This window comes from Zingiber officinale, chromosome 2B, assembly GCF_018446385.1.
Source record: "Zingiber officinale cultivar Zhangliang chromosome 2B, Zo_v1.1, whole genome shotgun sequence".
Classification (NCBI taxonomy): domain Eukaryota; kingdom Viridiplantae; phylum Streptophyta; class Magnoliopsida; order Zingiberales; family Zingiberaceae; genus Zingiber; species Zingiber officinale.
This window is the reverse complement of record NC_055989.1, coordinates 24704884-24719499: the sequence shown is the minus strand read 5'-3', so window position 1 is coordinate 24719499 and position 14616 is coordinate 24704884. Positions and strand designations below refer to the sequence as shown.

At 35.5% G+C, this 14616-nt stretch overlaps 1 protein-coding gene across 1 annotated transcript in view; it reads left to right on the top strand.

Annotated features, from left to right (window-relative positions):
* Positions 1-14616, top strand: part of LOC122045499 (phospholipase D beta 1-like) — a 49391-nt gene that overhangs the window by 827 nt on the left and 33948 nt on the right. Inside the window, exons 3-5 of the mRNA XM_042605742.1 lie at positions 8781-9026; positions 9108-9176; positions 9270-9417. Coding sequence (XP_042461676.1) covers positions 8781-9026; positions 9108-9176; positions 9270-9417 — 463 coding nt within the window. The remainder of the gene's footprint in view (positions 1-8780; positions 9027-9107; positions 9177-9269; positions 9418-14616) is intronic.

The following is a 14616-nucleotide window of genomic DNA, read 5'->3' as shown; positions in this document are numbered from 1 at the left end:
TCTTGTTGCCTTATGTTTCATTCTTTTTGTATTATTTTTCTCCTATTGAGTATATATACATCTCAAGATGTGACATATAATGATGTGACAAAAATAGTATGCTTATTTTTACTAAGGTTTGGGAACATAGGAACATATAAAAGATGTGGTTAATTGATTGGTTGATATTTGGAAAGCCAGAACTGAAATGATTAATTGATATTGATAATTCATTTCACAAGTAGTTGAATAGAAATATAATGATTTTTGGATTTCTCACACCTCAAGGTTTCCTAGCAAAATATTCAAGACAGATCAACCAATCTTATGTATGTTTCTTGCCCTTGTATTAATTTAAATCTATTAGATTGTTGTGTGTTTATTGTCCATTCAAAGCCAGTAAAGAAGAACCAACAATCTTCATAATTAAGTTTTTCCTTGAATTTTTATGAGTTTTCAATTTTGATAAATCTGAAGCAAATGAGCTAGCTTGATCTTTAAGCATTATTTTGCGATAATATAGATAACCTTTGTTCTGGTTGTATGGTAACTTGAAACTGCCACACATTATACTAATGGCAAATGGTCTCTCTGATTACATTTTGATGAAGAATAACCTTCTTATATAAATAATTAATCTATTGTTTTTCTTGCTTAGAAAGTTTCACAAAGGTATCTGTTAAACACTATCAGATAGTTATGATAAACAATTATTATTGACATACAGAATTAATGGTTTGTTGGATTACCATTAGAAATTTTGAAATTACTAAAGCATCCTAATCTTAATTTTATATTCTAAAACTCCCCCATCTTTGTTAACTATACTTGATTGACCAAATCCAACACATTGAAGGTAATATTTCTGTTACTGAAAGATTAAGGTCAATTCCCCAAGGTAGTCCATTCTACCTATGTATATTATTGACCATCATAAATATTATTAGTAGGTCCCTACAATTAGTAGCATTTACATTTGGATCTATAACACTCCCTCAAGAAGGATCAAATATATTGTGGAAAACCAATGCGCTATAGATATATTCAATTATGAGACTCTTAAGGATTTAATAAATCTATTGGCTGATAATTGGAGATGACAAATGGGTACTGATTTTATTTAATTGCACTTTTTCACTAATGAAGTGACAATCAATCTCTATGTAGTGATTTATTTTCAAACATAAGATTAGAGTCTATGTGAATGATAGCTTGATTGTTGCAATAAAGCTTTGTTGGTGCTACATGAGCATGTCTCAATTTGGTTATCAACTGGTTGGTTGACTCAGATTCAAAAAAAGCCCTTTGCATATTGCTTTAATTGATACAATGATTTCTTCATCTTGTATACTAGGTTAATCTTCCCCTTGTAACAAATGTTGGAGGTTGCTTTGTATAAACCTTCTCATCAAGATACCTTGAAGAAAGTTATTTTTGTTGTCAAGCTAATGAAGGGGCCAACAAAGCATAGATATTAGGGGAACAAGGACAAATAAGTGATCTTAGTGATGATAGTGCAATTGTTAGTCACCAAGTGAGCTTTTAGTTGGCCTATAGTGCCATTAGGTGGCCATTTCATAGTGAAAAACCACTTGCATCCCACTAAAGAAAGTATCAAGCTAGTTGCTCTATAAATTTAAATGTAACCTTAGCTACCAAGTGAACTTTTTAAAGGTGGCGTTTGGTTAAATGATGGGAATGACTATGAGTATGGGTTTGATAGTAAGGTGGAATGAGAATGGAAATGGAAATGAAACCCATCTAGTTATATGGGTTTTATTGATTCCCATAAATCTAGAAATCATTCCCAAATTGTTATTCCCAAACTCACAATCCAAACACTATCTTTTACTATCATTCCATTCCCTCATTCCCAAACCCATCAACCAAACACCCCCTAACTATCTTATGGTGTCATCAGAAGAGCATTTCATACTGAAAATCCACTTACATACCATTGAAGTCTTCCTTATAAGGTGAAGAACAGACTCAAAGCATAGTTATAGTGGTGAAGCTTCATCTCATCATTTGTAGTTTGCCGTCACAAGCGGAGCCTTGGTGTAACAGTAAAATTATTGTCGTGTGACCTTGTGGTTATGGTTCAAGTCTCAAAAATAGCCTCTTGCAAAGCAGGGTAAGGTTACGTACAATAGACCCTTCCCCGGGACCATGCATTGACGGTAGTTTCGTGCACTACGTTGCCCTTTCTTATTTAGCTTGTCGTCAATTGAGATTTAAAAGTCTCTTAGATATTTCTTTGAAGAAGATAAAAATGAAAAATATTCAAGTCATAGAGGAGCATAGGATAAATAAACGAGAAGAACAATGGGATTCCAAACAGAGGTAGAATCCAAAAGATGGTATTGATAGGCGATGTAGAGACAAAGTGTGCCTAAAATGTGTCAAAGCTTGCTCATATCTCTATCTTTAATTATACATTTGATTGTCTCAAATGGAGAGGGTGAAGAGTTGATGAATGAACTCAATTTAACGAGCACGACGTGTCTCGAGAGAGTACTATGGTAGCTCTTCCAAAGATGAGAGTATCCAAGAAAGACACCCTTGTTAATTGCATGGATTACTTATTTCATCCAAGAGGCTAGAAAGAAAAATAAACATGTATATCTAAAAGTATAATATAAGCAATCACAACTAGTGTTTGTAATGCCAACCCATGTAAGTTGGCATGAACAAAATTTATCATTCCTTCGCTAATTGGCATATAGAAGCTCAACATTGGCATCAAAAGTGAAAGTTGGGAAGGAAAGATAGGAGAGGGGAAAAAGAAGTAAAGAAGAAAGATCAAAGGAGACGAGGAGAAGTGGTGAGAAAAAATACCGAAGAGAGAGAGGTCACGATTGCCAAGTGTTGCTATTGCAGGTGGTGGGCGCAAAAAGGGATTTGGGCCGTGGGCAATTGTGGTGGTTGTGGATTGTGGGAAAAGTGGGTGGCTATGGGACAAATCAAGTTGCAAGGGATTGGATGACGCTAGGCTACTAGGTGAATTGAGAGGAAGAAAGAAAAATAACTAATTACATAACTAAATAATTTCTAACCTTATTAAAAATCTTTTTTTAAAATTTTGACCCATGCCGTAGTTTTGTTTTGTTTTTGACTAGAATGATATGATTTTAGTACCCTATCATGCAAATATGGTTTCGATTTTTTTTAAATATAAAAAATTCAAATGTTTTTAAAAATAAAATATTAACTTAAATATTTAAAAATAAAAATACAAAATATAAAATAAAATATATTTTTTTAAAAAGAATGAAAACACGAGCCGTGGGATTGCGGCGCCCCTTCGACCTCGCGGAAGTCACCGCGATCGCTGGGTGCCCTTGCAACCCGCAGGGATTGCAGCACCCCTGCGACGCGCAGGATCATAGCGGCCCCGCGACCCTACGGAGGTTGTTGTGATCCCGTGGTGACCTCCACAACCCCGTAGAGGTCGTTTGATATTGTCGTGCCCCTACGATCATGTGGAGGTTGTTGCAGGATTGCGTCGCTTCCATGATCGCCTTTGGATCGCAGTGCCTCCATGACCGTTACGGGATCACAGAGTGGTGCTGGTGTCAAGTGGCGAGCGTGTCGTCCATTATGATACGAGATTTTAAACCTCAATAAAAATACAATTATCCTAATTAAATATCTATTCTACATATAAAGTTGGTTTAGTTTTAAATAGATCAGAATAAATCCAAATTGAGTCTGGTTTGAGCCTATTCGATCTTAATCGCTATATCTAATTGATAAGTTTTTTTCGCCCTAAACTAACTTTCACTCGATTATAAAATTAAAAATATTAATTTCATTTAGTTTAATTATTATCTAAAACATTAAAGATAAAAAAATTAATTATATTATTATTAATTTAATTGATTAAGTTCAAATGATATGGTACTAAAACTATATTATGTTCAAAAATTGTAACTCTAGCACCCGTCGATATTTTAAACCTTAGGCTCAACTAAACATTGATTCTTCCTTTCTACTATACCATATGTTGATGAGAGTGTGGAGATGATAAGAAGGTTGGTAGAGCATACTAACATAAGAAAGAAATGATTAAAAGGTATAGCAGAAGTACACTAGTATTATCTCTAAATAAAATTTAATAGGCATATCGAATTAGGTTTTGATTTCATCATAGAGAAAAAAGTTGAGAAAAATTCAGAATATTTTCATTAAGAAAAACCATCATTTAAGTATATATTACAAAATATTTGAGCTCAAGAGTAGAATTGGCACGAGATGGACACCAAACATTTAAATGAACCTATGTAGATGTGAACAGGTACACTTATGACAATATTAGAGAATGACAACCAACTATATTTCCCTAATTAATATGACACACATAAGTGATTAAAGACTAAATAAACTAGAAATCATTTATTTTAGATATTAAAGACTAGGATGACCTAGATAAATGTGTATTTAAGGGGGTCATAGAGTTGCCAAAAGAATACAAGATGATGAAGGTACATCTAATTGGTATAGTATAGTATGTGAGACTCATGTTGCAAATTAATCAGCTTGTTTGTCTTCAAAACAAGAGTGAAAATAAAGGCAATATTAAATGTCATAAAATAGCTTAGAGATTTAGTAAACTTATTAATAGAATAACAAATTCAATAAAAATTCAAGATATAAGATACAAAAGATGAAACCAAGAAAGATACATTTCCATTGCCCTTAACCTATGAATGAAACTGATTGACTGTTGTGACATTGAATGGACATGGTGGTGGTGTTAGAGCTGAGAGTCATGGGATTTGTCAGAAATGTGCGTTAGAGGCTTCCAAATCTAGAATCTAGGATAATCCAAATATAGGGGATAAACAATAGAACATATACCTCCATGGCTAGAGAGGTGATTGAATGAGAAAGGACACTAACTAGAACCTATAATTAGAGTATGTGCAAATACTTTTTGGTAGGAACTACGATAGTGGAAATAAACCAAGTTGATGGACTCTCTTGAAAAGTTGTATTTGACTAGGCCACACAAGTTGCTTGAAAAGGGTGGTTAGGTCGATAGCTATGGAAGAGAAGCATATCCCTAACATCATAGTTATTTCAGGTGTGAGGCGCCCAAAAACGCATAGGGGCCGAGGAGCTAGGCGCAAGGTGAGGCGTACAACACTTTGGGTATACATTTTTACAATTCAAATATATATAGGAAATTTTTGCTAAAATATTTCACTAACAAAATTCAAATATTTCACAAACTATTAAACAATAATGTAAATATAAAATTCACTAACATTTAAATATTGAAATAGTTTATTTCGTAATCAAAATCAAACTTCAAATTAAAGAAAAATCAAAATGAATGAAAATTCTAAGCTAATTTATAATTTGAATTTGTGAGGAACGAGAAAATAGAATCATTAGAATGTAAATTCTAAACTAATTTATAATTTGATTATGTAAGAGAAAAAACATAACCGATAAGAAAACATATGAACTTAAAGCTGTGAGGAAAAAAAACTTACCGTTATGAGTAAGCAAAAGGAGAAAAATAAGAAATCGTAGTCAAAGCTAAAAGACCGATGTTGATGTTGTAGGCGAGAGAAGAGTTACCTCCTTTGAGAAGGGAGTGGAGGGGAGGGGAGGTTGGTGTTGATTTTTTAGGGGAGACGAAGAGTCATGCAAGAAAAATCAGTGAAATAATTTTGCAAGGGACTAAGGGAGGTTGATGTTCATTTTCTAGGGGAGAGGAAGAGTCAAACAAGAAAAATATGGCGCATGCATGTAAAGTTAATGCAACCTAATTAATTTAAAAGGTATGAGTTGTACTTTTAAAAAAAATTAAAACTTCAATAAACAGAGAAAAATCATACCTTAAGCGTGCCTTAACCTCTGAAAAGGTGCGCACTGAATTGTGCTTCATTCATGTACTACGCTTGAGTCACTATCGAAGCGCAAATGGCGCACCTGGCTGCGCCTAGGTGCAACCAGGAGCGCGCTTTTAACAACTATGCCTAACATGCCAAAGTTTTACACAATCAAAAAATGACTTTCCTTACCCACTAGCACAATTGCCACAACCTTGTTGTTAGCGGCCTAAATTACCATGTTAACATCTAAATAATGGTTGACATAAATCAATTGACCGTAGGATTAAATGATGGTGGGATGGTCGTAGAAGTTCATAAAATTTGCATGTACATGTCCAATAGATGTGAAATTGAAGAGTATGCCAAAATATGAGTCTTCATCATATCTAACTTAGAATGGACGATGTAAAAGAACATAAAGATGGATAGCTTATTCTAGTGATCCTACATAACTTTGACATCTAAAGCAATCTTGATGATATTTTTAAAGTTAGCCGCAAAAGCTTAAAATTGATAGATGCAAGTGGTCATCTCAATGTTTTATAGGCACAATTGGAAGAGATTATGAATAATATCATTTCCTTGTATACAAGTCTTCATCTTGTGTCCAAGGCCCATAGCAGGAAAAAAAACATTTGAAAATGCTTAGTAGGCTACAACCAATGAACTATTAAATAAGGGCAAGTATTTAGGTATCAATTCACTCTTATATAGCTCTAGTGGACTCTGGAATCTCAGTAGCTAAAATGGTGAGATTTCCTAGTTGACTGTGACCCACTAACCAAACTCTAATCATTGCCCTTAAAGCATATCCATTCCAATTTAGTTTTTTAGCTATAATAATCAATTAACTAAAACTACTAAAAACCTAGATGGTAGAGGTATTTCATGTCGGGCTAGATAGTAATTATTCTGCGGGCTAAAGAGGAGGAGGATTTGTGGAGAGAACAAGAAGAGAAATAGTAAAAAATAAAGAGAAACCCCACCGTTCTCTAGGTTTTTTTAAAAAAAGAAACTTTATTCAATCATAGAGGATGATCCCTCAAATAGCTAGACAGAACATACAAACCCTAACTCATAATAGGCAAAACTGCCAAAAATACCGTAAATACAAAAAAAATAGAAATTACCAAAAATAGTAAAATAGATATTTGGAGGCTTTGAAAAGGCTCTAAATGTTGTTTTTTAATCCGAAATTTGGGGGTTACGGGTTCCGCCAGTAACAAATCTAGGTCTCTGAACAAGCTTCGTTTCAAGCCAAACTATGCCTTGTTTTGATACCCGAGTCAAAAGTTATGACCCTTTAAAGTTTGGGAGGTCTTCGGGAGGTCTTCTTGGGTCAATCCTATATCAATATTGGGGATATAGTTGAGGAATCAAATGAAATAAATACAACATTGAATATTTTTTTAATTTCTTCTACAATAACACTCTACTTCTAAAGTAATTGAAGATCATATGAATAGCTTACGTCACATAGCGTAGTGAAACACTCCTATTGTCTTGGAGATTTTCTTCTTGACCTTAGTCGCTTTGCCAAAGAGCTAAAGTTAAGCCAAATAAGAGAAAGATGAAGGAGAAATGAGCTCTTATGAAGTAGGAACTCAGAATTGAGCTTGCTATTTTGGCATTCTTGCTAAAGGACAACAGTTATGGTTTCTTTAGTATTGAAGTAGGTGCGATCAATGAGATTATCATAGCCTAGCTAAAAGATCATGGATTTTTGATCCTATTTGTACTTGAGTTTGATGTTCTTAGTAGGCAAGCTGGGTGGCATGATTAACAAAAGTCAATGGTAGTTTTCAATTAAAAAAGAAAGGAGAGGAGAGAAGAGCAAGTTGATGTTGTGCACTTTGTAATAGAAGGGAGAGGAGCAGGTGCAATTTTGTCGAGCTGTGTCATTGTCAATGTTTTAATTGGCCATTTCTTATAAGATGCAGTTTGGAGGTAATCGGAGTTAGATGATGTGAAGATGCTATGCAGTGAGGTCTTGTTGATGCTCAACCTTAGGCAAGATCTCGTGAGGAATTAGGCATAGTACTGATTCCATTGGATTTTGTTGACAACTTAGCTCTTATACCCTTTTATGGGAAGATTAGGGTTAATTACTCTAGGTAATCCTAACCTTAGTCCTCACTACCTATGTATATTATTAATCAACATATGAGTTACAATAATTGCCTACAACTTAGAGTGTTTACATTTGCATAACATAACAATTTCTAATTACTGTCACATGATGCAAGCACACACTAGTTCATCATTATCCACAATAAACTCTTAAGAAGCAATTTGATTGACATTTTTGTATACATAATATAGCATTAAAAAAGGAAGAAAACCGAATATGTATGACATACATGATTCTTTATGATGAGGCATGAGAGGGATATTGCACATGAATTGGTATGAACCTTTGTCACCGGTGGTGGAGCCCGGAATCATAATCTAGGAGTTGCGTACAAAAAAAAGTTCCCCGGCTGATTGCAGAATTTGATTTGGGATTTAGGATTGATCGGATGAACAATTGCATATATATAATAAAAAAATAAAAAGGTCCTGTTGCTAAAGCCTGGGCTAACACCCCCTTCCGCCACTGTTTGTCACCAAGGTGAAAAGATGTCTTTTTGCCAAAGCTTGCCTCCTCGTTAGCAGGCAAATCATATCATGAACTATGACATTTATTATGGATTTTGATGAACCTTGTATGTCCTTGTTTTCATTATATATGATTTCTCCATATGATATTATTTGTCCTTGTCCTTCTTTTTATAAATACTGAAAAATTATACTTCCATTTTTTCCTGTGTTTAACTCATCACATTTTTTTCTTCAAAAAATGAATCTGACAAATTGTACCAAGCAAACTAGTTTCCCTATCCTTTTAACTGGAGTCTAGCTTGTTTGCATAATTATTTGAAAATAAGCTTCTGTTCTAACAAAAATTATTTGTAGAACTATGATGAGAGTGGTCCTAGAGAACCATGGCATGATATGCACTGTAGAATTGATGGTCCAGCAGCTTTTGATGTTCTGCAAAATTTTGAAGAGCGTTGGTTAAAAGCTGCAAAGCATCATGGGATCAAAAAGTTAAAGAAATCAGATGACTCATTGCTCAGTATTGACAGAATTCCAGATATTATAGGGATTGATGATACAATATACAGGAATGATAATGATCCTGAGACTTGGCATGTTCAGGTAGAATTATCTTTAGAACTTTTAATTCTTGACATATTGATGTGTCATAACTTTTAGAGCTACATTGCTAAAAAATTCCAGATTTTCCGGTCAATTGATTCAAATTCAGCAAAAGGTTTCCCAAAAGATCCAAGCGATGCTTCCAATAAGGTATACATCCACATATGTCTTATTATTGCAATTTTAATAGTTAAAAAAGTTCTTATTGTAAGTTAAAGTAAACCTGAAAACTTCCATTTTCAGAACCTTGTTTGTGGGAAAAATGTATTAATTGATATGAGTATACATCAAGCTTATATTCATGCCATCCGAGCTGCACAACACTTCATTTACATTGAGAATCAGTATTTTCTGGGTTCTTCATTTGGCTGGGATTCAAATAAGAACTTAGGTGAGCATGAACCTTTTTTTATTATAGTATAGTTATTGGCAATTTGCCCTTGACATTTGTTGTATTAAGGGAAATTTGCTTCTCTGTTGAGATGCTTATGGGTATTGTTTATTTTTTTTTTCCTATTATCATAATTATCTTCATGCAAGAATTGTTGTTACATTGAGGTTCTTCAAGGTATCAGTTTTACCTCAACAATCTACTAATTAGTTACAAATTTCCGAGATATGAAATGATGGGAAAATTTTTTACTACACCAATTATTTGTTCCCTAGCTTTCTAGTGATAATTTTTTCCTTAAATTGTTTAGTCCTCTTCAGTCTTCCCAATGAATTCTATCTATCTTCGATTCTGGTATAACAAGTTCTTCAACTACTTTGTCGTTCTTCTATTCTAGAACTTTGAATGTTTTGAACTCCATAATCTTAACCTAGACAAATTATACGAAGAGAATTATACCTTTGGCTGGTGTTGTTATAGTTCATGTGTCAAGGTCCATTTGAACACATAATCCTAGGAGCATGCTCCTAAATAAACTAAACTCTTCATTTTTTTTTAATTAGAAAAATTAAGGGAAAAAGATAACAAATTTGAGTAAATGGTTGAATGCCTTCCTCTTGAGGATCCTTTCCATTAATAGAAATTGTTGAACAAACTATTTTGAGTAAGAAAATATATACAACTAATATATTAATTACAGATAATCTATTTTAGGTAATAATATATACACAACTAATAGTATAATATTGGTAAAATAAATTCCACAATCTCTGCCATTGATATCTCCCTCAAATTGTTGTTGGGTGATCAACAAGCATCAATTTGTCAACAAGAAGAGAGTAGTAAACACATTAGCAGTCTGGAGTTTAGTGGTGATATATAGAAGAGTGATGATGTGGGCATCATATGCTTCACGAATAGAGTGACAATCCACTTCAAGGTGCTTGGTGTTGTAGGATCGATGTCGTGAGGAGGGGGTGAATCATGTATATTTAAAAACTTTTCTTTTTCAGTTTTGGAAACAGTGAGTATTTACGGAAAAGACAGAAAAATGAACACATAAGTATTTACTTGGTTTGGAGTCTTTGACGACTCTTACTCCAAGACCTAGGCCCTTTGGACCTTTCCTGATGGGTAATCCACTAAAATTCTCTACCGGTAAACTTTCGGTAGAGCAATCGAGTACAAAAAAGAAAGGAAGTGTAATAAACCTACACTTCCTCATGCAATTATTAACTTAACTTAAAAGTGTTACCTAACATGAAGACGGAGAAATGATTGAGCTCAAGTGTTGGTATTGGTCCGTCTACAGTAGTTGGGCGTAGCAGCGTCGTAGGACAGCAGTAACACGAAGGCGGAGCAGCAAGATGATTGAGGAAGCGCGTAGTTTAAGGTGTTGGCTGAAACTACCTTATATAGGTCATTGGAGGTGCCTTTAATGCCATGAGGCGCCTCCAATGTCGCTGATCCGATTCGAAATCTTCGACCTCTATCCACTTGAAGGCGCCTTCATCAGCTTCAACATGCCTCCATTCAGCGAAACTTCAGCCTCGAATTCTATCTGCGCGAGCCTGCCTCCAATCTGCTCTGGGCATCTCCATCACCGTAGCTGAGGCGCCTATAAGCACTTGAGGCGTCTCAAGCATTGTTCATTCGAGGATGATTTTTTTCACTTAACTCTTGTAAAAACATATCAGTCCAATAACAAAAAAATAACCTACAAAATAGAGTTAGCACATAACAAGATAAAATTTATGAATTATATACTATCTTACGAAGACCAGCATCTAGTCTTGGTCTCAACTTGGACTTCCAAAATAGATCTAAGTTTGACCAACACCTTCAGCCCCACTGGGCTTGTCCTCACTAGATCTCTCTCCTTCGGTGCTTACCTCACTTACCATTTGCAGACTTACTTGACTCTGATCTTATTGACCCATCAGGTGTTTCTGCCAGATGTCTCATCCGGACTTCAGCCGATTGTCAGATCCTGCAGATGCAAGCTATCAACCTATCTGAACTTCCTACTAATTATCAGGTCTTCTAAACCTAATTGGACTTCAACCAATGTCAAGTCCCATCAAGTCTTTTAGTCTTGCACACTTAATAAACAACTTGGAACACACAACATCTAACTTTAACCTTTTGTCATACATTAAAACCTGAGTTTGATTAGCAGTACTGATTGCACCAACAGGTGCACTAGTGAAATACTGGATTAGCAGCAATTTAAATAGCACTAGTATTATCCGCATGGAGCGGAGTAGGCTCAATTTGGGGAAATCCAAGCTCACCCAGCCATCCCTGAAGCTAAACTATTTCATAATAGGCAGAGGACATAACGCGATACTCTGACTCTGTGGAAGACTTAGACACTCGATCTTGGTTCTTACTTTTCCAAGCAATGAGAGCGATGTAGTGGATAACTATCGAATCTGTTGATTTGCACATAAATACCGGAAACGACTATCGATTTCGTTGATTTGCGCACGAATACTGAAAGCGACCTACTAAACCTATTGATTCAAAAGAATACCAGGAAATAGGCATCTAAAAATTACTCAAAGCTTTGGGGAAAAGAACGGTATGGCCAAATTAGTATTTATCAAAAACTATCTTTAACATCAACTAAACATACCTTTATCTAGACCCAAAAGTCTAAGACATAAAGAAAAGAAAGAGATCTTGACCAAAAAGAAAAATTCTAACCATACTAAAAATCTAAAAATAGAAATTAACAAAAATACCTTAAATACCAAACTTAAAAATTAACAAAAATATCTTAAATACCTAACTCAATAAAAATAATAAAATTGCTTTCTCGATTTGCTCTTATGTCCGCATCATTCTCCCCATGGTGGAGAAAATTCACCTTCGAATTTAGAATAGTATCAGGTGGTAGCCCAGGAGCAAGATCATCTGGTATCAACTCGGTAAAATCTAAATTGTTGGATTTTGAAAATCCTTGTCGATCTGTCGATGAGCATGACATCGTGGACGCTGCTCTTGTCCTCGAATTCATCTTCTGCCAATTGGTTGTTTGAGCCCCAATTCGCACGGGGTGATGAAGTTCGAGTGATTTCGTCGATGAGCTTCTGTTGATATCCTTCTAATCCAAATAAATCTAGGTCGAAATCCATGTCTCTGGTACTCAGGGAAGACTTCAGCCTTGCTCAAATGGCTCAAATTGACTCCCTTGCAATGTGCACATCAACATTCACACAATTCAGTCACAATCTCTTAAGTGTTGCTCTCATTTGCAATGACAGCCAACATCTCAAGTTTAAGTTTTTTAATATATGATGAACCACTAAATTGGCAATAAACATGTTTGTAGTCAAAAGAGAAGAGCATAGGAGAACGCATCACCAACCGATGCAAGTGACTCAGAACTGCGTAGGATTTCTCAAAACTTCCTGACCCCACTAAAGTGAGCAAAGGAGCTTTAAGGCGCTCATAGACCTGCTGATAAACATTGGTTATTGACATTGTCAGATGCAAAAACACTTTTATTGTAGCTAAGATAACAACTCCATTTGCATGCTGAAGTTGGTGCTCAAGTAGATTCATTATGCCAAATACATCATTTCTATCAGAAGGTACATAGTTATAGATTAGTTTAAGGATAGGGCATTGTGCCCATTCATTGAATTATTTAATCTGATTCAAAAGGTAGTATATGGTCTGCTTGTTAAGAAGAGTCTCTCTTCCCCTATTGTCTTCCTCTAAATTATTGGCCTCCAAGTTCCATATCTCTTGCAATCCAAATACGCAATTTGCAACCACCTGGGCATCCGGTGAGCATAAGGTTCTTGAGCGAAGCTGGAAAATTAGAGTCGAAACATGTAGTAGCGGAGATGTGATATAGCTTGAGGACACCAAGGACCGCAACCACCGAACATAGGGGTTGTCTTCCTCGAGCCCATTAGTGAGGGGGGAAACAAGGTACTCAACGAGGTTGAGGAAGTAGAGGCTACGGAGGGCGAGGCCACGGATCATAGAGTCCACATTATGACAATCCTTCTACAGGAAGTTAATAGTGAGGGCATGGTCCGGGTGGCAACGTGCATAGTTTCTGATATAGAGATTGCACATCTTCTTGAGGACGATGTCGGAAGTTGCAAAACACATGACCATCTCGCTGAAGGTGGCGGAGATGTCGATCCCCACCGTCATGTAGGAGATCACGCGTTTGAAGAGATCCTGCTTGGAGTCATCAGCACCAGGCGTATGGCTACAATTTAGCAGGGGACTTAAGATCAGAGACCTCGCTCTTCTCGGAAGGCTGAGACGGAGAGGACTTCAATAGGGGGCGAAGCCCTGGATGGATCCTGTCGCAGATGCTGAAAGATGGATGCGACTGCTATCGTGCTTCTGAAAGAAAAAGGCAAAAGGATGAAAACAACTTCTTCTATGATGTTTCTTGGACAACGCTACCCAACACAGATAGTGCTCCTCGAGCTTTTGTTATATATAGCAGAGCACAAATTTCAATAATTGATTCCTTTTTTTTTTCAAAGTCCGTATCCTTATCAACTTCGTCATTTTATAAACGGGCTTGCTAGTTGACTCGATCCTATCTTCATCGTAAATTGGATCTCCAATTATTTTGATTTTGTCGTTCATATCTTTCTTATACACAAAAACTCCTTCCTCCTATGAACATCTTCATAAACATCCATCTCTCGAAATTACTGCTCCATATCACGATCAAAAGCATAGCCGACTCGTTGCTGTCTTCTCAGCGACATGCTTCCACAAGAATGAATTGACTTCGATTCCAAATTGACGCAGCGGATAACTATCGAATCCGTTAATTTGCGCACAAATATCAGAAACGACTATCGATTTCATTGATTCATGTACGAATACCGGAAGCGACCTACTAAAGCTATTGATTCAAAAGAATACCAGGAAATAGGTATCCAAAAACTACTCGAAGCTTTGGGGAAAAGAACGGCGTGGTCGAATTAGTATTGATCAAAAACTATCTTTAACATCAACTAAACATACCTATATAGACTCAAAACCCTAAGACACAAAGAAAGGAAAGAGAGCTTGATAGAAAGAAAATATTCTAAACATACTAAAAATTCAAAAATATAAAAAATTAAAATTAACAAATACCATAAATACCAATTTTAGAAGTTAACAAAAATATCCTAAATACCAAACTTGATAAAAATAATAAAAATATTA